This window comes from Eschrichtius robustus, chromosome 1, assembly GCF_028021215.1.
Source record: "Eschrichtius robustus isolate mEscRob2 chromosome 1, mEscRob2.pri, whole genome shotgun sequence".
NCBI classification, from domain to species: domain Eukaryota; kingdom Metazoa; phylum Chordata; class Mammalia; order Artiodactyla; family Eschrichtiidae; genus Eschrichtius; species Eschrichtius robustus.
The window spans coordinates 52,978,287-53,004,352 of record NC_090824.1 but is presented as its reverse complement, the minus strand read 5'-3'; the positions used below and the strand labels follow the sequence as shown (position 1 = coordinate 53,004,352).

The 26,066-nt window shown below is 34.7% G+C and overlaps 1 protein-coding gene across 1 annotated transcript in view; it reads right to left on the bottom strand.

Moving 5' to 3' along the window:
• MDGA2 (MAM domain containing glycosylphosphatidylinositol anchor 2) overlaps window positions 1-26,066 on the bottom strand; it is an 814,342-nt gene that overhangs the window by 155,193 nt on the left and 633,083 nt on the right. The window contains exon 8 of the mRNA XM_068545716.1: window positions 25,451-25,744. Within this exon, the coding sequence (XP_068401817.1) occupies window positions 25,451-25,744 (294 nt within the window). The remainder of the gene's footprint in view (window positions 1-25,450; window positions 25,745-26,066) is intronic.

Genomic DNA, 26,066 nt, shown 5'->3' with positions numbered 1-26,066 from the left:
GCCATAGCTGTGCCTTTTTTTGTCTTCAATTTTCACTCTAGCAATACTGACTTCCTCTTGTCACCATAAACAACATGCTATTTCTAGGCCTCTGAGCCTTTGCTCATGCTGGTTTCTGTGCTCCGTACACTCTTCCCAACCAACTAAGTCCTGATCATCCTTCAAATCCTAGCTTAGACAACACCTTAAGAAAGATTTCTGATTCCCCCTTCTACTAGACAACACTGAATCTCCATTTATTGATGTTCTCCATTGACTATCAGGTCCCTGAAGAATCTTTCCCTTTATGACTAGCACAGAAATGATCCATGGCTATTCTGACTAGTCAGCCACACTGGAAATTCTTAAGGATAGGAATTAGACCTTAATAACCTTGTGCTCTCAGTACTTAGTCCAACTGCTGACATGCAGATGCTCAATATATGTTCTTTGGACTTATCTGAAAAAATAGTTTAGAGCTAATCAGAGAAGCTTTTGAGATCTTCTTAAAAAGAAATGTAAATTAGATATAAAAAAAATCGAAATTTCCAGGACATTAAAGCTGAATGTATACACTCTGAGGTTGAATATTGAGGCACATACTTGTTTAAAATAAGGGTAGAATTCACCTTTCTGACATATCTCAATAAATAAATCAATTTTTAAAAAATCTGCATATTATGGAACTGATTACCTCAATTCATAACTGTATCTTCAAAACCCTGTTTTGCCTCCTACAGTACTTGGAATATTAGGTGGGCATGAGCAGTCAATGATTCTAGTCATTTAATATAAAGACTGCATAGAAATGTCTTCACTTAATTCACTCAGTGCTTAGAATGTCCAACTTCCTTTTGTTAACCAACTAAATATTGTGTTAATTAAGCGTGGTGTTTTGAAATGAACATTACATGTATCTGTGGTCTGCCTTAAGAATGTACATACCACTTCTAGGGGAGTGAAATTTACCACCACAAAATATCTCTTTTTGACATGAGGATTAATACAGGCTGATTATCTTTTTTAGAAAAGGAAGGTTCAGGAAGTTTTTCTTGTTACCTCTCCCTTAACTATTTAAAAGAATTTAGATAAAAGGCCTGTTCTGGGAATAGAGCTATCAGATGGAAGAGATGTACCGGACAATGTATGGTATGGAGAAAGGGCAGGGAGCTGCCATGCCCCTTCCAGGTGAGCCATTCTCCCAGCACCTCCACAGATTCACCAACATGAAAGCGCTCTGAACCCCATCCTTTTGGGTTTTTGTGGAAGCTTCATTATATGGGTATGATTGATTAAATCATTGACCGTTGGTGACTAAACCTCCATCTCCAGCTTCTCTCCCCTCCTCCCCAGAGGTCTGGGGTGGGACTGAAAGTTCTAATACTGTATAACAATTATAGCAACCTACATTGTGAGCTCTGAAGAAGAGCAAGGAGTATAAACATGTATATAACTCTTATTTTTGTGAAGGAAAACAAGAAAAAATAAAACCAAACATAGATAATAACAATTACTAGTTTTAATGATGACAATTTAATCCGGTGAGTAATTACAATTAATTATTTATACAATCAAAAGTATATTATTAATAATACCTAAAATATTATTTTCTCAAATAATCATCATTCTATAACTTCCTTAAATCTGTTAGATTTTCAAGGTTTACATAGCACACTCGGCTAGATAATTTCTCTGTTATTCAAAATTTATTCTTTACATTTCACTTTGTATAGTGAACATAGATTTATCAGTTTACATGAAATTAGAAAATAAACATACTGGAGATGTCAGTATATGTATTTCAATGACTACCCGGAATATATTTTAAAATTTCCATTGGGAAAAGGAAAAGAGCCTGAAACTCTCATTATTACTCCATTAATTTGGAATCTGCAATGATGTACCTTGGAGCTGGGAAAACTGTCTTACCAAGCAAATTCATAGTGAATATAGCTAAAATGAGTACTTTTTAAGTGAAGCTTTATCATTATTTTTTTGTAAATATGAACGTATGAATCTAAATTTCTGATATATTTGTTAATACATCTAGGATAAGTTCAAAATTAATAGGAAAGTATTTAAATTTTACGTAACTCACAGACAAATGCTTCTAAAACACTTAAAATATTTTCGTGTCTCTCATTCTTGGTAGTTTTTATTATTTTCTTCCATATTCTATCCTTTTTTCTATTTTCTTTTTTTACAAAATGTTTCCATGTTGCAAAGTACCAGCATTTTATGTGTTACCACCTTTCTTATTTAGGAAAATGAGATATTATGTACCTATTTATGTCTCTATTTCTCCTGGTTTCCATTTGTGTTTATCTAGTCTGATTCACTTTTATCAAGGTACTTTATCCTTGAAATTGACTTTTCAAGCTTATCAAGGAAAACATTTTCCTGACTTCATGTTCCCTTGCTGCCCATAGAGACAGGTTTTATTTTAGACTGAGTTAGGAAAACCTAGTTCCATTAAAAGCCACCACCCAAAGGGTCAAAAAGAATTAATCTAAGCTCATATAAAGAAAAGAAATAAAATTCAAATCTAGTTTTTATTTTTTTGCAAAGTTTTTGAGTGATAAATATAAAATACTCCATTAATCAATATTTTAAATCAAGTAGGAAAATATATAATAAGAAGTAAAATGCATTCTAATTCTATATTATGTCCAGCTGTGAAAGAGATACAAAAACAAAAAGAGAGAACTGAAAAGACCAGAGAAAGAAACGTGACAGAGTCTCAGGATTTAACCAAACCCTAAATTGAGAGCTCTAGCATTTATATACATACATGCAATCGTCAACATTTAGGGGGAAAAACGTGTAAAAGGATTTCAATCTAAAATGGAATCAGAGGATATGAAATGGTGAATCTTGACAAAAGAAGGGACAAGAAAACCCTAACATGATTTCTTAAGAAAATAGTTTTAAAATTCCACATAAAGCTGAAAAACATAATTATTAAAATTTTTTTCTTTTATTTTCATTTATTAGAGAGACAAGCCCTACTTTCATGTTCTGATATGTGGGAAATATATGTTCTCAAATTTTAAGGGAAAGATTCTACATAAATGGATTAACACTACCATCTTGTGTTCCTTTAAATTTCAATATTGTTCATAATGATTTTTAAGACAAAATGCATGAAGTAGGACGTATATGCTGTCAAGCTGTTAGAGAGGACCCCCAAGCAAAATGTGGACATTTGCTTTGGTATTATCCCTTTTTGTCACTTTGTTGAATTTTCATTTCAATTCTTGTGGTATTTATTACTCTGTTCTTTTCCCAGTGTACACTACCTGCTCTTTGATATGTACTCTGCAGATACAGACTCACACTCACACACACATGCACACACATATGCAAACACACCAGTACACACAGAAACATACAGTCACACACCACACAGAGAAGGAAAGTAAAAAATGTACTGTTTTAAAGCCCCAAATGACTATACTCCGTGGAAATGTCTTTTTTTTTTTTTTTCCTGGGGTAATTGGCTCTCTTTTCTTTTTTAAAGAAATATCTTTACTAGTCTAAACAGAACAGTCTAAATAGGAGGGCACCACCATGAAAAAAAACTAAATTTCTATACATTATAAGTAAGATATATGTGCATTGTGCCTTTTATTAGTGGCTCACGGGTAGGAAGTAAAGATGTCACCTAGGAGGGAATTAAGGAAACACCAACCAGAGAGTGACTGCTTACAGAGGGAAATGCTGATGATGATTATCTGGGAACTCTGATAATTCATTCTACTCTGTCCCCCAGTCCTGGAAAGCTTCAGTAATCTGTTCTGCCTCTCAACGTTAGATTAATACTGTTTGAGGGAAATTAGGAAGCGGGATTATGTCCAATAAATTAAATTATGTGAGGGGAAAATTATGATTTGCTAAGGGAGGGATGATGGTAAAGGGAATGCTGAGAACACAGGAGGAATTCAGAGTGAGAGATTCACAGAATTAAGAACCCCCAAAATTCTTAGAAATATTAGGGAGGCAGGCTAGGAAACATCCCATAATTAATTGTAGGGCTCAAATCATTTTATAAAGTTTATGTTGAGAGAATAAAAATGAAGTGAGAGAATTGAAATAAAACTTTTATACATTCATATTTATATCTATCGATATTGGTGAATTCAAATGTAAAAATATATACTGAACATATATGGCTGTCAGGACAAAGCATAATTATCTAAAACCACCTCCTCTTCTGTGCTCATATGGTACCTGTTATATAACTTACGTTAAACGTTTTTGTCTGGTACTACATTACATTATTATCTTACTTGGCATACAGACTACTTTTTTTTCTTATCTGAAAACTTCCCTTAGTCTAGCACAAAAATTGATAGGTTATCAGTAAATATTTATTGACTGAATTGGATTAAAGCTTCCCCATTTGAATACCGATTAAAGTGAAAACAAGGAAAAGAGAAACAGTTTCATTACCTTGGAAAAGAATGAAGCCTTTAGTAATAAACATATATAAGCCAGGAGTCAAAACAATGCCAATGTTTGAGTTTATAATGTAGGAAGAATAGTCATTGTTTTGAGCAAAACAGAGGAAAAAGGAAGTATACAAAAGTCATGGTGAGGCATAAAAGATACACTACAAGTAAATGTTCTGTAATTTGGCTTTATTTCTTTATGTCAGTTCATTGTTATTGTTATCTTTTAATTTTTGTTTCAACAATGTATAAAGGGATTTGGAACAATGAATATTTTATATGGAGAAATAAAGTCAAATTATTTATTTGGCAAAAGAGATGAAACACTTCCAAAAACTAGCAACTTATCTACACTGAATTTATGTAGCATTACTATTGCTAAAAGGGAGAGAATATACACTTCCATTCCTATTAGTTTTAGTATATTCGGGTGAATACAGAATCTTTATTTGAATTTTATAGACAGATTAACCCCAACTTTTCAGGCCCACATTCAACATTAAAGCTGAAAATTCAAGGCACTGATATTTTGATATCAAGTGTGAACAAACAGTATGCATATTCAGATAATCAAATCTATTTTTTTTTCATTTAGGAGAATCTATCTAACAATCACATGAATAAACACATCAGTGTTAAGTAATTCTGTAGATGAACTAATTAAAATATGAAATATTAAATTATTGGAGCCTATAGTTGGGGGTTATAAGATCAAATATGATTCTTAAGAAACACTGGTTTATTTAGTCATCAATGTGATTATGGCCAAGCTACAAATTGGGACCATGTGTATTCCATAACATGGGATGGCTTCGTACTCATCTTCAGGAGTATGAAGAAAGGAAAAGATCAAGAATTTTTCATGTAGAATTCTAGAGAAAACCAGTCTGATTATTTAAAACAGAGAGTGGCAATATATGTTCCATCTTCAAACAAGGAGCAATAGGCTCAAATTATAATCACCTAAAAGTAAATATGTATGTATGTACGTGTGTGTATATACATATGGGGAGGGGAGAGAAGATGACAAGGGGTGGGGGAGGAAAAGACAGACAAACAGACAGACTTTCTGAAGGTAAGACTCTTCCAAAGCTACCTAAGAAAATAATCATGTTTTCCCAAGACTATTGGAGGAAACTTGACACACCTCTTGTAGTGTTGGCACATGATTTATTACATGCTACTTTGGGTGTAGCCCAAGGTCAAAATGACTATTTCAATTAAAATATTTTTCAAATCCAGACAAATACAATGTGTATGCTGAAGAAATTTGTTTTTTCTTTTTTTTAACCCAAATGAAGTCATATATTTAAAATACTGGAAGCACAACTTCTTTTTAACAGATTGTTCTATTAAAAAAGACTTGGGAACTTCTCAAAAAAAAAAAAATACACTTGCTAAAGCCAACAGGTAATCCAATTTTAAAATTTGGCACTTGACATAAAATCACTTTTGAGAGAGAAGTAGTAATTTTCAAGCTACCATATCTTTTCATTGCTTTATTTATCTTCTTTACAGATAAGCTGCAAAGGATATCTACATAGAAACAGACATACACACAAAAATAAAATGATTTAATTTGATTTACCAAGTATTCTGGTGTTATTTTTTTCAAGAAGGAACCAGACAGTAGATCCAAAGTCTGTAAACATAAGTAATTGTAAAATAACACATATTTGTATGCACGATGTTTGGACTAGTATATGCATCCAGTACTGTACCTAGTGATCATTGTTATTATAAAATGAAGTTAATCATAGTTTATAAAAAAAGGGGAAAGGTTCAGGTAAAATTCACAAGGCAACATCTTTAATAAACTTTTTAAATTTTAATTTATCAGGCACTGAAATCTTGTAATTATATGTACCACGAATGCTTTTTCAGTAAGATTTCAAACACATTGTACTCTCTAGATGCAAGAGATGCAAAACAGCCAAGCACATATAATTATAGGTACCTCTAGTCTCCAAGTTATCTTTTTTTAAAATTTTTTACTCTCGTCTTTCACTTAGAATAGACATCTGAATTATTTTAATCCTGGGTATTTATGTGATGAAATGTTTTAATCCATGTATCTTTTTAATTCAAGTATGTAGTTTCTAGGAGATTCCTGAAATGGTTACTAGAATATGTGTTTTCTGTGATATATGCATAAACTGTAATGGTTTGTTGGTAACAATTTGAAACTTCAAGAATACTACTGTAATGGTTTGTTGGTAACAATTTGAAACTTCAAGAATACTAAAAGAACATCTTACTAAGTTCTTCATTTGCATAAAGAAACTGGTGGTAGAGACTGAGACAAGTCACACAATTAAAAATGTCACTGCTAGAATTAGAACCCAGTGCCAGATTTAGAATCTATCCTACAACTTATAGTCTCCTATTTCTCCCCTATTCCAGAGAGGACCCATATTCATAGTTATGGTAAAAACTATGTGTAGTGTTATATTTTCATTAACAAAACTGTAACTGAAAAACATGGCTAAAGTCAGGAGTATGTATTTCAAATATTCATTAACTAATGCATTTACTGATCTAGGCTCTTTTGGAAGAAGTAATTATGATTCATAAAGGGAAGAGCTTATACTCTAATGAGAAAGAGACAGAAAAAAAGGGAGAGAGAACAGAGACATGCATGTATAGATATAATAGATAGATACAGATAAAATCTATATCTATATCTATATTTATACCTATATCAATTAGTAGTTGGAAGGTTGACATTACTAAGAACAGAAAAAGGGTCAGATTTACAGGATAAAAAGATTACACATAGCTGGAGGTTTTGGAGGATACCATTAGAGAAAAGGCATTTGACTGTTGCTTTGAAGGTGGTAAAGAGTGAGCTCACAGAGGTGACTCTAAGGATATTTATGACAGAGGAAATGAAATTACAAAAAGCACCAAGTTCAAAAGTGCATAGGATAATGAACTGTTCACCTTGACTGGAATATGGTATATGATCTCAGAGAAGGGTGAAGGATCTTGTTTTCCAGTTTAGGAGTCTGAACATTGAATCACAGGTAATGAGTAGTCATATAGAGTCTTTGAACAGAGAGAGAACAATCAATGCTTGCATTCATGCTTTTGCATGAATTTGGCTTGGTTATCCAAGCCAAGCAAATCATGTCCCATTGGAGTTAATCCTTGATGAGAGGCAAAAGAGGGCAAGTTTGTTTGTTTGTTTCAGGTGTAGCTGGAAATAATAAGAACCACTAAATAAAGCAAACAGAGAATGGAGCTAATGGTTGAGAAGAAGGCAACATTTAAGCTCCTGAAACCCACTATACTTTCTTGCCCATAAAAGACAAGAATTTTCTGTCACTTTCATCTGACAGTGTTCCTGCTCATAAAGAAACATTCATCCAACATCAATGTTCTGAGAGGAAAGGGAAGATCAGAGGTGGGGAAAAATAGTAGGAATTTCTTGCAGGAGATAAAAGGGCCTCCCTTTGAAAATGACAGTTTGACTAGAGAGGCAGGAATGAATTCAGAGAATGTTTTGAGAAATAACAGCTAATATTTAGGAAGTACTATCTATGTGTCAAACACTGGGCTAAAGACGTCTCAGGCATCATCTAATTTTATCCTCAGATAAATCTATGATACAATGAAAATAAATCTCCGTTATGACAGATATAAAAAACAAATATTGAGAGAAATTATGGTTAAAGTAGCCAAGCTGGAATTTAAACCACATGTCTAATTTCAGAATCCAATATTCTAATTTTTAAATGCATATGGGGAAAAAGGGAAGATAGAATAGTGACTCTAATATTGGTAACAGAGAGGAGAGAGATCCTTTAAGGTGGGACAGGGAATTCAAGAGGAGAAAAATAATTAAGGGGAATAATTATAAAGTTTAATTTCAGTCACATTAGATTTTAGAATTCATCAGGAAACTAAGTGGGAATTTCACAGAAGCTGGCTGAATGTCTCAGATATAAATGTGGGGAAGATCTGCACAACAGTGATGGCTTAAGTCATTATATTGCCAAGTGAGAGAGTGCAAAGTAAGAAAACAATAGGACCAAAGCCTGATTTGGAGAAAGGAAGGATAAACAGCAATAAAGACAAGACTGGAAGGTAAAAACAAAACTAGCACGTACGGCATCATAAAAGACAAAGAAGAAGAATGCCTCAACAGTAATGAGTGTTCACTCAATAAACATGCTCTCTTCAAGGAGCCAACATTGAGTTAGATAGATATGCATCATATGTATTTATCTCTCTCTACATATTTGCATAATATGCATCTATATCTATTTATACGTGTGATTGATTGATACATTTGTACCTTAGGGTTTGAAGTCAGCACTTAAAGCAAAAACTTCATATACTCAGATTACTTATATTTTTAACTGAATAAAAAAGTGCTATATTTATCATCTTATATTGTACACAAAGCAGTTAGTTTATGTTTAAGAACATATATTTCAAACACTAGGATCACCAGGGAAAATACTGACACTGACAAGCAGAAAGAAACTAAGAACAACTGAAGAAATGTCAGATTACTTCTGCCATTTCATCCATACATTTCAATGCAAATAATTTAAATGCTAAGAAATTGTGTCTCATTTTTCTTAAATATTTTTCAACTTCCTGCTTGATTTTGAACATTTTCTTTCCCTTATTAAGTTTGTATGTTTAAATCCCTCTTAAATTTAAGAAAGATACTCAAGCTACATAATTTTCTTCTCAAGAAAAACAATAATTTTAATTCATTGAGAAACAATATTAAAGAACAAAGTCCATGTATTCACTAATTTTCAAGAACATTATTTGACTTTTTTCTCTTTGGAAATAGTTTGTAATTAAGAAGAAAGTAATTTCCACATTTAAAATAAGTCTAATAAGTGTGAAATCAATGGAGAATTTCTTTCAAATTCACAGTGCGTGGTCAGCGTAAGTTTCAAAGCTTCCTTTTGAAGAACTTTTGCTTTTGCCTACTAGAATCTTTAGGGCTTCAAGGAAACACGCGTTTGCCAGAAGAAAGGAATTCAAAAGATGATCAAAATGATCCATGAATAAAATACAGCTACTTCCTCCCAAACCCAGATACAAAGCCGAAAGACCAACAAAGAGAGAACATAAGCACAGCAGTACACAGAAAATGAGACAAAAAGCAAGTTAAGAGAAAAAAAGTAAGGTATATTAGAAACATACTTGCATAATATACATAACTGTAATTATTACAACCAAATGAAGAAAAATACTAGGGCAAAAGAATTACTAAGAAAGTTTAACATGGCAGATGAAGAGAGTAGATGAATTTGAAAAAATGAAAAAAAAATTCCCTCCTGCATGAGAATCTGACCTTTTAAAGTTCTAGCTGTGCTCTCCGTGAAAAGGGAAGAATGTCAGCTATGATTTTAGGCAACATTTCTGTATTAAATTGCTTCTGGATTGAGAGGAATGTTAATATTGGATAGAAAGACATTAACTTCAAGCTTAGTGTAGTTAGTGACTCTTGTAGCTTCAGGGACTCTGGAAGTTATACCTATAGGTTTGTTACAAGAGACATAGAGACGCTGGTTCCTGTGGGGCAGAGGGTTCTGCCAGAGTTCCAATCCCCAAATTACATAGATATTGTCTCCTTATGTATGAGCCATCGTCTAGGCAGAGGTTCCCAACTTGGGATAATTTTGCCCATCAGAAACTCTTAGCAACATCTGGAGATATTCTTTATTGTCATGACATGAGGGAGGGGCGTGCTACTGGCATCTCAAGATTAGAGGCCAGGGACACCTCCAAAGATCCTAACGTTAACAAGATAGCCCCCACACACAACAGAAAATTCCATTTTGGGCAGAATAATTCCCTGTTGGGAGTTCTATGCGTTTGAGACATTTAGCAGCACCTCTGGCCTCTACGTAGCAGACGCCAGTGGTATCCCTCCTTCCCCAATTATGACAATTAAAAATGTTTTCAGAATTTTCAAGCATCCCCAGAAGTAGGGATGGGAGGACATGCTGGCAAGCTGTGGTTCCTGTCTTATATCTGCAAAGTGAATTTGATTCCATATGTGTCTACAGTAATGCCACGAGTTTGAATGTAGTTGAACCAAGAAGACCCTCTGGTAGGTTATATAATAGAGGAGTTCACTACTAGGTTAAGAGTTATTAACATAACATAATATAGTATAATATAATATAACCCCAAATAATATAATATATGCAAAAATCTTTGGCTGGTATTAAATATTAAAATATGATATTGGATCAAACAATTGATAATAAATAAAGATAAAATTGCTAACAACAACATGTAAGCTAAAATTCTATATGAACAATGTCTGTAAATGGATTAAACTTTGGTAACTATGTCTCTCTTGCTGGAGAGATAGGAAGTCATGTCTTCCTTTCACAATCCTAGCCTTTGATTTCTCACTTCCTGATGATTTTATCATGCACTGACTGAAGTGCTTTTTTGCCGTTCAATTTCTTACATTGTTACCTAACTTCTGAAGTGCTTGTGCTTTTTTTCCTAACAGGAGAGTCCTGTCTTTTGCATACCTTATGTTTTCCTCTGCACTAAACATTTCATAGGGGGGTATATTTATAAAATAAATTGATCAAGTCACAAGCACATTCATGGGATATATTATTGTAAACTTCTATGTGTGATTTATTTTAATGGTTTATTATTATTACCTTTTTATTTTCATGGGAGAAAAGCACAGTGTTTAGACAATTTATAGACAATAAATTCTATATTTGGGAAGAATACGTTTATTTTTGGATGAGAGATAAATCCTTTTTTAACTAAGAAAGATTAAAAAGGCACAGGTTTTTATAGTTACACATATATATTTACAAACGTGTTTATGTTCACCTCTCTTAGAGAATATATTTCCATAAAGTGAGGAAGGGGGAAGGAGAGAAGACCCAGGGAAATAGGCAACATAAACCTTCTTCATTCAAAATACATTTAATCTAATCACATATCTGAAGGCTTTCAAGGGAGAAAATGATCTTTTCAGTATCATGGAAATACTACAATCATCTTAAATTCATTTCTGCACAACAGGGGTGGGCAGAAGTACTTAGCTGACAACATCAATAAACAAAAACTTGTCTGAGTTAAGCTGTCAATACTTTTAATCATTCTGTTTAAGCTGGCTGGTCCCTATCTCACTTCTTTGCATAGATGCTGAAAATAAAACTATTAATGAAAGGTTTTTTTTCTAAATATTAAACTATGGTTGTATCTACTTTAAGACAGAAGCAGAGATGGAACCAGGGGAAAAATTATGCATGTATTTTCTTTACAAGATGCATATACTTGACAAACCGATCCTCTTTCCAGGTAATCTGTGATCCATGGCTCAGTAATGACATCGTGTCTGTGCTCTACATTGAGAAGCTCTTTAGAATGGGAGAGTTTCTATTGTCTTTGACAATTTCCTTAGATTAAATACCCTGCTGTATTCTCTGAAAGAGTGAGAAACAGGGAGAAAGGGGATAGCCCAGGAAGGCAGGAGCAGTTCAGCTAAAGTATATTCATCATAAAGACTCTGCAAAATATCATATTCACTTGGGAAGTTCAAATTTCAAATATTCAAGAGGAACATAAAAATAAAATATTTCAACAAATCTGTTTTCAATGCAGTTCCATTATAATTTCTCACTAAATCCGCTGGGAAATGAGGTGGAGTATATTTATATGACATATTGACTTGAAATAAAAATTTTAGAGTTTATTTTATACAGTTTAAATTATACACCATCGTATACGGCTATTGTTTCTTCTTTTTAAAGAAAAGATCTTAACTACCTGGGGGTGGGGAAGGTAGGATGGGAGAAAATAGCACAAATATTAATGTTTTCAAAATATTAACACTGCCTCAAGGTTCAGTTGATTAATGTTTCTAATAACTGCTGCAAACATTAGAAGAACAAACATGACCACTTAATCCAAATAAAGGAACAGTGTGTAATAAACGCTGAGTTCTATTTAATAATCATTAATGTTAAAATATGAAAAATGAATGCTTAAAATATTAAGTATTTTCTTAGTAAACGTAAAAGCTTTCCCCAACCTACATTCAGTTGAGAAGATAAAATTTAAAATTTCTTATGAGCAGAGGTTTAGCTTTAAACTTTTCCCAAGTACACAGACCCTGGAAATGGATCAGTTAATTAAGAATCTACCAATTTTACAACTGCTGTGGTGCTAGAAATATAAGAGTTGCTTAGGCCCACAAAGCGCTTAAGTTATAGTAGGAATGGATCAACAGTCTTTAGAAAAAAAAAAAGAAAGAAAATAGTAAACAGTAAAATGGGGTATAGGAGCAATAATTACAAGTAAGAAAATGGATTCTTTACATTAAAATATACCAGAAATGATATATTAAAATGATAATCATAATTTCCATTTTGTGCTGCATGGTGAGCAATGTTCTAGTTGCTTTGCAAAATTATTTCAAATAAATGTTAATTGAAAATGGAAAACATTTTTCTTTTCTTGGAAATAGAAAACTAAAGCTCAGAGAAATTAAGATATTGGACAAGGGCCATATATATAGTATTAAATTAACACTCAAACTAATTCTATAAGCAATAGTAAAGAGAGTTTTGATGAAGGCAACAGTGAAATAATAACCAATGATTTTGAAAGAAGTTTATCATCTAATATATATGTTCAAAATGAAGTTTTGCTTTGAAGTTCTAACTTGTGCAGACTAAATGCCAGTGTCCACAGGGCTATCAAGGAGGGCCCTCTTCTCAGTCACCAAGAGGCTTCCTAAAGAGGGAGGACTGAGGCAAGACTTAAATGGTGAAAAAGAATTGAAGAGTTGGTGGGAACAGGAGAAGGGAGGAATAGGAATCTACTACAGAGGCAACACCAAATTACCATGTCTATGAGGCTAAGAAGAGATGGGCTGAATTAATACAAAAAAAAAAAGGAACACATCTGAATAAGTAGAGCATTCTAGGCTATGCTAGAAGGCATTTTATTGTTCTTTTAAGTTAAAATTCTTATCCATTCACTTATAAATTCCTTTGGATAGCCTTTAACATCTTCCTGTGTGAATATGGCAAACTGCTTCCTTGTTTCCTCTTTAATCAATATTTACCTCTTATATTATTAGCTTATATTAGTCTCTTATATTAGCTTTAGATCAATCTCTAGTCACAATATTTGCAGAGCAATTTTGCTTTTGAAAAAATCCAAAAAGTAGTTATACTTGCTCAACACAGTCATTCTGTATATCTCAACACTACAGAAAATTACTCAGTAATTCATCTAACAATAGTGAGCATATCTGTTACATTACATTCCAATCTATCTTTAATTTTCTTTTTGTTTATAAGGTCCATGGTGTTCTGCTTTGGTTGAATATTCATTTTGATTGAAAGTAATAATCATACACACTTCACTAAATTACTTGAGAAAAAGAGTAAGCGATAAAGCTCTGATCTATGGCTCCATCCTCTTCACAAAATTCGGTCTTACTTTGGAAATAGGTGAGGAACATGGGGTCTTTCAATAGCTCTGATTATTTTCTTTCGTAATTTTTCTTCATTTGGTAAATAGAAATTGTAAGTAAAGGGTGCATGAAATCTCATTTGAAGGCAGTTGAAAGATGGTTAATACATTTTAACATTATGGTCAGTTTTTGGTTTTTAGTGCGTATTTTATATTTTATGACAGAAATATCTTATCTTTACTTGTAGGTACAATAAATGTGTCTATAGATAATAAAGCTTTTAATATAAAACTAACATCCAATACAGTATTTATCTTCTTCACCTGATTATCAAGGAAATGTACTTCAAAATATACTCACTTCTCTAAAAGATTTTACTAGTGCTTTGAGATAAAATCATTTAAAGTATAGCTTTTATTAAAAATAAAATGTAACAGTTTATGAAATTAAAATCACAGTATGCAATATGTACACATCTATAACACAAATATAAGAAAGAGCAATAATTTCTTTTAAGAAGACAATAGGCATATCTTAGTTTCTTCATTTAATATTTGAATATATTCTTCCAATGGCATTTTTATTTAATCAATATTCAAATGATCAGTATTCTACTGATGTTTAAAAATAGCTTTTACTACTGCTATTTTGTTTAGGAAATTGTTCTAGTTTTGTTCAATAAGCTCTATACATACTGTAATTTTTAAATGATATTAATCAATTAACCTATCCAACATTTTTATTTTCAATGATTCTATCCTAATACTGCTTCACATAAATATAAGCAAGAAAGTTAAAAGAACTGTTATACATTTTCAAAAACATGTAAATGAAATTAAATTAAATAGAGGCTGAATATTCAAAGGTCTGTTAAAAACTCTACAATATATGTTGCAATTTCATCTAGCATTTTAAAAAAATATAGATAAATTTTAAACCACTATTTTTCAAAATCTTATATTTGCAACTTCCTATTCTGGTCTATATCATTTGTAGTAATTGGCAATCGTAGAAATTAAAAATATTATAAAATAAACCTTCAGCTTTCAAGGAATGAGCAATGTGCACAAAAATTTAATAATTTAAACCATTTCATTACGGTGATTAAGCTACTCTTAATAAGATATAAAATGCTGTAAAATACCTCTAGGCTTCTGTCACTTGTTAAATCTTTATCCACACATTTTAAGAAGAAAATTAATTGGAGATAGTAAATAATTGAAAAAGTTTTAATAAAAGAACTGCTCTATTATTTTAACACATGGGCTAAGAATAAATCTCATTTGAAGATTCAGAACATTTAATTAAATGTACTGTTCAACATTTTTAGGTAATATGAAAGCATTTATACTATTTATATTTAGGTCCTTAAACCTACACTCATCAAAGGCCTAATACAATTTCTTCTTTGGTCCTTTAATCCTTTTGATTGGTTATTGTTTAATTGGACACAACTAAAACTTAATGAGAAAAAAAAATGCCTTAGAGACACATTTGGTTTTGTTTCTTATTTATTATGACCATCTGTTTCATTCTTTTATATTTCAAAACTGATTAATTATATATAAATATATATGTGTTTATGTATACATATTGTGTGTGCATATATACACATATTTTGTCCTAGAATAGACTGTCCTACAATTTGCCAGTGTAATAACCATTTTAAGAAAGGAGATCTTAATAAACTAAAGTGTAGATAGAGTTCAAGTGCTGAAAACTGTCTTGTAAGGGTTAGAATAATTGACATCTTCTCCCTTCATACACTTGGATGTTTTCAGCTATCAAACTATTATGCGAGAGACCTTCAAGATGGCAGAAGAGTAAGACGTGGAGATCACCTTCCTCCCCACAAATACATCAGAAATACATCTACATGTGGAACAACTCCTACAGAACACCTACTGAACGCTGGCAGAAGACCTCAGACTTTCCAAAAGGCAAGAAACTCCCCAGGAACCTGGGTAGGGCAAAAGAAAAAACAAAGACAAAAGAATAGGGAGGAGACCTGCACCACTGGGAGGGAGCTGTGAAGGAGGAAAAGATTCCACACACTAGAAAGCCCCTTCACTGGCGGAGACAGCTGGTGGGGGGGGTGCAGCTTCAGAGCCACAGAGGACAGTGCAGCAACAGGGTTGCAGAGGGCAAAGCAGAGAGATTCCTGCACAGAGGATCGGTGCCGACCAGCACTCACCAGCCAGAGAGGCTTGTCTGCTCACCCGCCGGGACAAGTGGGGGCTGGGAGCTGAGGCTCGGGCTTCGGAGGTCAGATGCCGTGGAGAGGACTGGGGTTTGTGAGTGAACACAGCCTGAAGGGGGCTAGTGCGCCACAGCTAGCTGGGAGGGAGTCCAGGAAAAGGTCTGGAACTGCCTAAGAGGCAAGAGACCATTGTTTCAGGGTGCGCGAGGAGAGGGGATTCAGAGCGCCACCTAAACCAGCTCCAGAGATAGGCACAAGCCGCAGCTATCAGTGTGGACCCCAGAGACAGGCATGAAATGCTAAGGCTGATGCTGCAGCCACCAAGAAGCCCGTGTGCAAGCACAGGTCACTATCCACACTTCCCCTCCCGGGAGCCTGTGCAGCCCGCTGCTGCCAGGGTCCCGTGATCCAGGGACAACTTCCCCAGGAGAACACACCGGGCCTCAGGCTGTTGCAACGTCATGCTGGCCTCTGCCGCCACAGGCTCACCCTGCACTCCGTACCCCTCCCTCCCCCCGGCCTGAGTGAGCCAGAGCCGCCAAATCAGCTGCTCCTTTGACCCTGTCCTGTCTGGGCGGGGAACAGATGCCCTCAGGCGACCTACACGCAGAGGTGGGGCAAATCCAAAGCTGAACCCCAGGAGCTGTGCAAACAAAGAAGATAAGGGAAATCTCTCCCAGCAGCCTCAGGAGCAGCAGATTAAATCTCCACAATCAACTTGATGTACCCTGTATCTGTGGAATACCTGAATAGAAAACGAATCATCCCAAAATTGAGGTGCTGGACTCTGGGAGCAACGATATATGTATTTTTTTCCTTTTTCTCTTTTTGTGAGTGTTATGTGTATACTTCTGTGTGTGATTTTGTCTGTATAGCGTTGCTTTTACCATTTGTCCTAGGGTTCTGTCTGTCCGTTATTTTTATTTTATTATTATTTTTTTAAGTATATTTTTTAGCACTTGTTACCATTGGTGGATATGTTTTTCGGTTTGATTGCTCTCTTCTTTCTTTCTTTCTTTCTCTTTCTAACTTTGCTTCTGAGCCATGTGGCTGACAGGGTATTGGTGCTCCAGCTGGGTGTCAGGCCTGTGCCTCCAAGGTGGGAGATTCGAGTTCAGGACATTGGTCCACCAGAGACCTCCCGGCTCCACATAATATCAAACAGCAAAAGCTCTCAAAGAGATCTCCATCTCAACGCTAAGACCCAAATGCACTCAACGACCAGCAACCTACAGTGCTCGACACTCTATGCCAAACAACTAGCAAGACAGAAACACAACCCCACCCATTAGCAGAGAGGCTGCCTAAAATCATAATAAGGTCACAGAAACCCCAAAACACAACACCGGATGCGGTCCTTCTCACCAGAAAGAAAAGATCCAGCCTCATCCTCCAGAACACAGGCAACCTCCACCAGGAAGCCTACACAACCCACTGAACCAACCTTAGCGACTGGGGGCAGACACCAAAAAAAACGGGAGCTATGAACCTGCAGCCTGCGAAAAGGAGACCCCAAACACAGTAAGTTAAGCAAAATGAGAAGACAGAGAAACACACAGCAAATGAAGGAGCAAGGTAAAAACCCACCAGACCAAACAAATGAAGAGGAAATAGGCAGTCTATCTGAAAAAGAATTCAGACTAATGATAGTAGAGATGATCCAAAATCTTGGAAATAGAATGGAGAATATAGAAGAAACATTTAAGAAAGACCTAGAAGAACTAAAGAGCAAACAAACAATGATGAACAGCACAATAAAAGAAATTAAAAATTTTCTAGAAGGAATCAATAGCAGAATAACTGAAGCAAAAGAATGGATAAGTGAACTGGAAGATAAAATAGTGGAAATAACTACTGCAGAGCAGAATAAAAAGAATGAAAAGAATTGAGGACAGTCTCAGAGGCATCTGGGGCAACATTAAACACACCAACATTCAAATTATAGGGGCCCCAGAAGAAGAAGAGAAAAAGAAAGGGACTGAGAAAATATTTGAAGAGATTATAGTTGAAAACTTCCCTAATATGGGAGAGGAAATAGTTAATCAAGTCCAGGAAGCGCAGAGAGTCCCATACAGGATAAATCCAAGGAGAAACACGCCAAGACACATATTAATCAAACTATCAAAAATTAAACACAAAGAAAAAATATTAAAAGAAGCAAGGGAAAAACAACAAATAACATACACAGGAATCCCCATAAAGTTAACAGCTGATCTTTCAGCACAAACTCTGCAAGCCAGAAGGGAGTGGCAGGACATGTTTAAAGTGATGAAAGGGAAAAACCTACAACCAAGATTACTCTACCCAGCAAGGATCGCACTCAGATTTGATGGAGAAATTAAAACCTTTACAGACAAGCAAAAGCTAAGAGAATTCAGCACCATAAAACCAGCTTTACAACAAATGCTAAAGAAACTTCTCTAGGCAGGAAACACAAGAGAAGGAAAAGACCTACAATAGCAAACCCAAAACAATTAAGAAAATGGTAACAGGAACATACATATCGATAATTACCTTAAATGTAAATGGATTAAATGCCCCAGCCAAAAGACACAGACAGGCTGAATGGATACAAAAACAAGACCTATATATATGCTGTCTACAAGAGACCCACTTCAGACCTAGGGACACATACAGACTGAAAGTGAGGGGATGTAAAAAGATATTCCATGCAAATGGATATCAAAAGAGAGCTGGAGTAGCAAATCTCATAACAGATAAAATAGACTTTAAAATAAAGACTATTACAAAGAGACAAAGAGGGAAACTACCTAATAATCAAGGGATAAATCCAAGAAGAAGATATAAGAACTGTAAATATTTATGCACCCACATAGGAGCACCTCAATACATAAGGCAAATGTTAACAGCCATAAAAGGGGAAATCGACAGTAACACAATCATAGTAGGGGACGTTAACACCCCACTTTCACCATGGACAGATCATCCACAATGAAAATAAATAAGGAAACACAAGCTTTAAATGATACATTAAACAAGATGGACTTAATTGATATTTATAGGACATTCCATCCAAAAACAACAGAATACACTTTCTTCTCAAGTGCTCATAGAACATTCTCCAGGATAGATCATATCTCGGGTCACAAATCAAGCTTTGGTAAATTTAAGAAAATTGAAATCATATCAAGTGTCTTTTCTGACCACAATGCTATGAGACTAGATATCAATTACAGGAAAAATTCTATAAAAAATACAAACACATGGAGGATAAACAATACACTACTTAATGACCAAGATATCACTGAAGAAATCAAAGAGGAAATCAAAAAATACCTAGAAACAAATGACAATGAAAAAACGATGACTCAAAACCTATGAGATGCAGCAAAAGCAGTTCTAAGACAGAAGTTTATAGCAATACAATCTTACCTCAAGAAACAAGAAACATCTCAAATAAACAACCTAACCTTACACCTAAAGCAATTAGAGAAAGAAGAACCAAAAAACCCCAAAGTTAGCAGAAGGAAAGAAATCATGAAGATCAGATCAGAAATAAATGAAAAAGAAATGAAGGAAACAATAGCAAAGATCAATAATACCAAAAGCTGGTTCTTTAATAAGATAAAGAAAATTGATAAACCATTAGCTAGACTCATCAAGAAAAAAAGGGAGAAGACTCAAATCAACAGAATTAGAAATGAAAAAAGAGAAGTAACAACTGACACTGAAGAAATACAAAGGATCATAAGAGATTACTACAAGCAACTATATGCCAAAAAAACAGACAACCTGGAAGAAATGGACAAATTCTTAAAAAACCACAACCTTCCGAGACTGAAACAGGAAGAAATAGAAAATATAAACAGACCAAACACAAACACTGAAATTGAAACTGTGATTAAAAATCTTCCAACAAACAAAAGCCCAGGACCAGATGGCTTCACAGTTGAATTCTATCAAAAATTTAGAGAAGAGTTAACACCTATCCTTTTCAAACTCTTCCAAAATATAGCAGAGGGAGGAACACACCCAAACTCATTCTAAGAGGCCACCATCACCCTGATACCAAAACCAGACAAAGATGTCACAAAGAAAGAAAACTACAGGTCAATATCACTGATGAACATAGATGCAAAAATCCTCAACAAAATACTAGCAAAGAGAATTCAACAGCACATTAAAAGGATCATACACCATGATCAAGTGGGGTTTATCCCACAGATGCAAGAATTCTTCAATATATGCAAATTAATCAATGTGATACACCATATTATCAAACTGAAGGAAAGAAACCATATGATAATCTCAATAGATGCAGAAAAAGCTTTTGACAAAATTCAACACCCATTTATGATAAAAATCCTCCAGAAAGTATGCATAGAGGGAATTTACCTCAACATAATAAAGGCCATATATGATATGCCCATGGCCAACATCGTTCTCAATGGTAAAAAACTGAAACCATTTCCAGTAAGATCAGGAACAAGACAAGGTTGCCCACTCTCACCACTATTATTCAACATAGTTTTGGTAGTTTTAGCCACAGCAATCAGAGAAGAAAAATAATAAAAGGAATCCAGATGGGAAAAGAAGAAGTAAAGCTGTCACTGTTTGCAGATGACATGATACTATACATAGAGAATCCTAAAGACTCTACCTGAAATCTACTAGAGCTAATCAATGAATTTGGTAAAGTAGCAGGATACAAAATTAATGCACAGAAATCTCTTGCATTCCTAAACACTAATGATGAAAACTCTGAAAGAGAAATTAAGGAAACACTCCCATTTACCATTGCAACAAAAAGAATAAAATACCTAGGAATAAACCTACGTAAGGAGACAAAAGACCTGTATGCAGAAAACTATAAGACATTGATGAAAGAAATTAAAGATGATACAAATAGATGGAGAGATATACCATGTTCTTGGATTGGAAGAATCAACATTGTGAAAATGACTATACTACCCAAAGCAATCTACAGATTCAATGCAATCCCTATCAAACTACCAATGGCATTTTTCATAGAACTAGAACAAAAATTTCACAATTTGTATGGAAACACAAAAGACCCTGAATAGTCAAAGAAATCTTGAGAAAGAAAAACAGAGCTGGAGGAATCAGGCTCCTGGACTTCAGACTATACTACGAAGCTACAGTAATCAAGACAGTATGGTACTGGCACAAACACAGACATATAGATCAATGGAACAGGATAGAAAGCCCAGAGATAAACCCACACACCTATGGTCACCTTATTTTTGATAAAGGAGGTGAGAATATACAATGGAGAAAAAACAGCCTCTTCAATAAGTGGTGCTGGGAAAACTGGACACCTACATGTAAAAGAATGAAATTAGAACACTCCCTAACACCATACACAAAAATAAACTCAAAATCAATTAAAGAGCTAAATAAAGGCCAGACACTGTAAAACTCTTAGAGGAAAACAGGCAGCACACTCTATGACATAAATCACAGCAAGAGCCTTTTTGACCCACCTCCTAGAGAAATGGAAATAAAAACAAAAATAAACAAATGGGACCTAATGAAACTTCAAAGCTTTTGCACAGCAAAGGAAACCATAAACAAGACGAAAGACAACCCTCAGGATGGGAGAAAATATTTGCAAACTAATCAATGGACAAAGGATTAATCTCCAAAATATATAAACAGCTCATGCAGCTCAATATAAAAATAAAAAAACATATCCAAAAATGGGCAGAAGACCTACATATACATTTCTCCAAAGAAGATATACAGATTGCCCACAAACACGTGAAAGAATGCCCAACATCACTAATCATTAGAGAAATGCAAATCAAAACTACAATGACATGTCACCTCACACCAGTCAGAAGAGCCATCATCAAAAAATCTCCAAATAATCAATGCTGGAGAGTGTGTGGAGAAAAGGGAACCCTCTTTCACTGTTGGTGGGAATGTAAATTGATACAGCCACTATGGAGAACAGTATGGAGTTTCCTTAAAAAACTAAGAATAGAACTACCATGCAACCCAGCAATCCCACTACTGTGCATATACCCTGGGAAAATCATAATTAAAAAAGAGTCATGTAGCATAATGTTCATTGCAGCTCTATTTAGAATAGCCAGGACATGGAAGCAACCTAAGTGCCCATCGACAGATGAATGGGTAAAGAAGATATGGCAGATATATACAATGGAATATTACTCAGCCATAAAAAGAAACAAAATTGAGTTATATGTAGTGAGGTGGATGGACCTAGAGTCTGTCATACAGAGTGAAGTAAGTCAGAAAGAGAAAAACAAATACTATATGTTAACACATATATGTGGAATCTAAAAAAAAAAAAAAAAAGGTTCTGAAGAATCTAGGGGCAAAACAGGAATAGAGACGCAGACGTAAAGAATGGACTTGAGGACATGGGGAGGGGGAAGGGTAAGCTGGGACGAAGTGAGAGGGTTGCATGGACTTTATTATATACTACCAAATATAAAATAGACAGCTAGCAGGAAGCAGTCGCATAGTATAGGGAGATCAGCTCAGTGCTTTGTGACCACCTATAGGGGCGGGGTAGGGAGGGTGGGAGGGAGACGCAAGAGGGAGGAGATATGGGTGTATATGTATATGTATAGCTGACACTTTGTTATAAAGCAGAAACTAACACACCATTTTAAAGTGATTATACTCCAGTAAAGATTAAAAAATAAAAAACAACTGTTATGCAACAAGTCCTCAGATAATCCTGAAACCTAAATAATAAGGACTAGTTATGCAAGAAGCAAGATGTGTGTGTGTGTGTGTGTGTGTGTGTGTGTGTATATATATTCTTATTACATTTGTTATCATAACATATTTACTCAACACATTTTCTGAATAGCTATAATGTAAAATATATTATGCTGGGAATACAAAATATACAAAGCATAGCTTGTTAGCTGCAACGATGTAACTAATTGCTGAGGATGACAAACACATGCACATATATATGTGTATTTGTGTGCATGTGTGTATGAAAATAACTTAGTATTTTATATTCTATATGAATTCTCACTTGTAGTATGGCTATCCCAGTTAAGCACAAATACCATATTATTTTCATAGTTTTAAGAAGTCACCATAAAAGTTAAAATATTTATGATTTTAAAAATGTATCAGGATTCCTACATGGCTAGTTTTGCAGGAATAATGCTTAGGTAGGCTTGCAAGCTGGACCTGCTAGCAGGGATTACGTGCCTGGAAAATGAATGCTTGACTCAGAAATATTCTGGAGCTCTTACTAGTTTTCGTACCTGGCAAATGCTTAGACACATAACTAGATTCTTCAGAAGAGTTGGGAATCCATGAAATGAAGCTTTTGGAAAGACATGATGGCATACTCATCCGAAACTGGCAAGACTGCTGGCATCCAGCCACCTTTCTGGGTAGACCAGGGAAGTTGCCTCTGAGACGAAGTGCTATTAGATTATACCCCCTGCTCTGCAGTCACCTTGGGATGCAGATCTTTTTATCTACATTAAATGAACTCGGCTTTGCCTATGTCTATTGATGGCGTTCAGTCAATTACATCCTTGTGACACTAGAGACAACTGTGTCAGTATTTATCTTCATGTGCTATTATAGGATTGAATTTTAAGATCTTGTGCTGAACTTATTAATATTATCTATGAAATTTATTAGGAAGCAAAAAAAAAAAAAAGGAAATTTAGGTTGTCAATAGAATCCTGCAAGTTAGTCTATTCTATGGAGATAAGAGATCCTGGTCCTTGAACCTTTAATTTAAAATTCCCTAGAGCCAGTGGGTTTCACAGCTTCCCCAGAGAGTGTGAGCAGGGTGACAACGAATTGCCCTGCGGCTGTAGGAACACTGAAGCTTGGTGCATAACTCCGGAGGAAGCACACAATCCTGTGATTACCAATACGAATGAGGTGCTCCAAACTGTATCAGTTTCCTCTGTGGTTACCTGAGCGTGTCTCTTATTTTTTGGAGAATTAAGGAGAGGTTTCGTTAAAAAAAAAATTTTTTTTTCTTTCTGAAACCTGTTTTCACGTAAACCTCCTACCATGAGCTTATTATCATGAGTATAAAGGCCAGTGAGGAAAAAATGTAATATTAAACTGTGGAATAGAACTTGCCACCTAAAAGCTGCATTCTTTAGAGATAAAACTAGTAATCAATTGGAAATCAGCCAAGATATTTGACAAATATAAGTTTGCATATTTACAGGATACACAGCAGACTGAAATCTGAGTTTCTAAAGAACAGGGACAGGGAATGGTTCAGCAGCACCCAGAACATTGCTCCTCTCACCACTCATACTCCTCATACAAAAGCGCATGTATTGTTACCTGCCCCAAACGTAATCCTTCCGTATCTCAGTTAACCTTCCAAATTTAAAGTCAGATAATCTAATCTGCCAGCATCCTTAAGTCTTATATAAAAATAGACATTTTGGACTAATTGCTATTTTCCAAGTTACAGAAGAACCACAGAAAGAAAACAACATCATTGTTTATTGAAGTGTATAGTTTCATCTACTTCATTCTTTTTCTTGAAGACTTTGCCACCATGTAGTTAACAAATAATACATCAACTAAAATGTACAGCAACACTCCTGGAGTTTGAACAGATTGTGTTTAGTTTGCTTCTTCTCTTTAACAATATCCACACTACCTGCTATCCAAAATACCAGGGCATCATCCTCTAATAACCTAACACCAGTGACATTGTTAAACTTCTTAATATCATGAATTTAGGTATTTTTAATACTAAAAGCAAATACAAAGCACAGTATGTCTGCATTTTTTTTTTTGTTAGAACTCTAACAGTGATTTCATTGAAAATAGTTAAAAATCTATCATATTCAGCTCTCACAGTTAAACAATTATCTGTGGAGAAAGTCAAGCAAAACTTTAGCTCCTAATATCTGCCTGAATTATCTATATATTACCAGATAATTATGTAATCTACTCTTACAACTTCAGATTGCACACAGCATTGCAATGATTAGGTCTCCACAATTTAAGCAAAGGGATGCCTTGAAATAGGTGGATAATTTGGGCAAAGGACACGCAATTGCTGAAGCAGAAAAATAAACTATGAAAACAAAAGAGTATTATAATCTGAATTAGCAATTACTTCCAATCTCCATTTTGCTTCATTGTACATGGCCAGTATTTAACCATTAGGCTTGTTGATTCTTTGGCATTAACCAATGACATAACACCATCATAATCATCACACACACACTAATACAATTCTTTTCCATTAGTGTGTATTAGTTCAAGTAATAGGCAGACTTAGGGAAATTATAGTTTAAATTGGGTAGCAATAATGTAGAAATATTGCTTACTAATCCAATTCCAAAAATCACCTCATTTTCTTCCCTTGTCCCCCCAGTCTCGAAATACATAGAAAAAAAATGTACTTACACTGCACGATGAGCTGCACCAAGGCTTCTCTTGGTTTCACATTAAATCCATTGTACTGGCTGGTCTGACATCGGTACATTCCTGACATTTCCCTAGATACATTCACAATCCTCAGTGTTCCATCATAACTCTCCATTTGCATTGACCCATCAGGCATTGCAACTTCTTTATCCGCTCTAGACCAAAGGATGATGGGTTTAGGTTTTCCAGTTACTTGACACTGCAGTTCTATTGTGTCTCCTTCTCTGGTGACCAAAGGTGATTTTTCCTGTGGAACAGTCAGATTGGGTGGAACTTGAAATGGGAAAAAGAAAATTTTTCAAGGTTAGTATGTACTGGTAAAGCATATTCAAACACAGAAAATCATAAGGAAACAACTTCTGCTGGTTGAAGATGTGTGACAATTCAGATGACAAAAATTACAGAGACCTTGGGGATAAGTGGCACTTACCCTCACTTAAAATAATTCTAAATTGTTTTCGTAGAACTGTCTCAAATGAGGTCTTCAAACATTAGCAAAATAAATAAAGCATTACATTGGAACGCGAATGGTCAACATAAGAACAATCTACTCAATGAATGACTTGTCATTATCAGCCATTAACTGGGTCTTTAA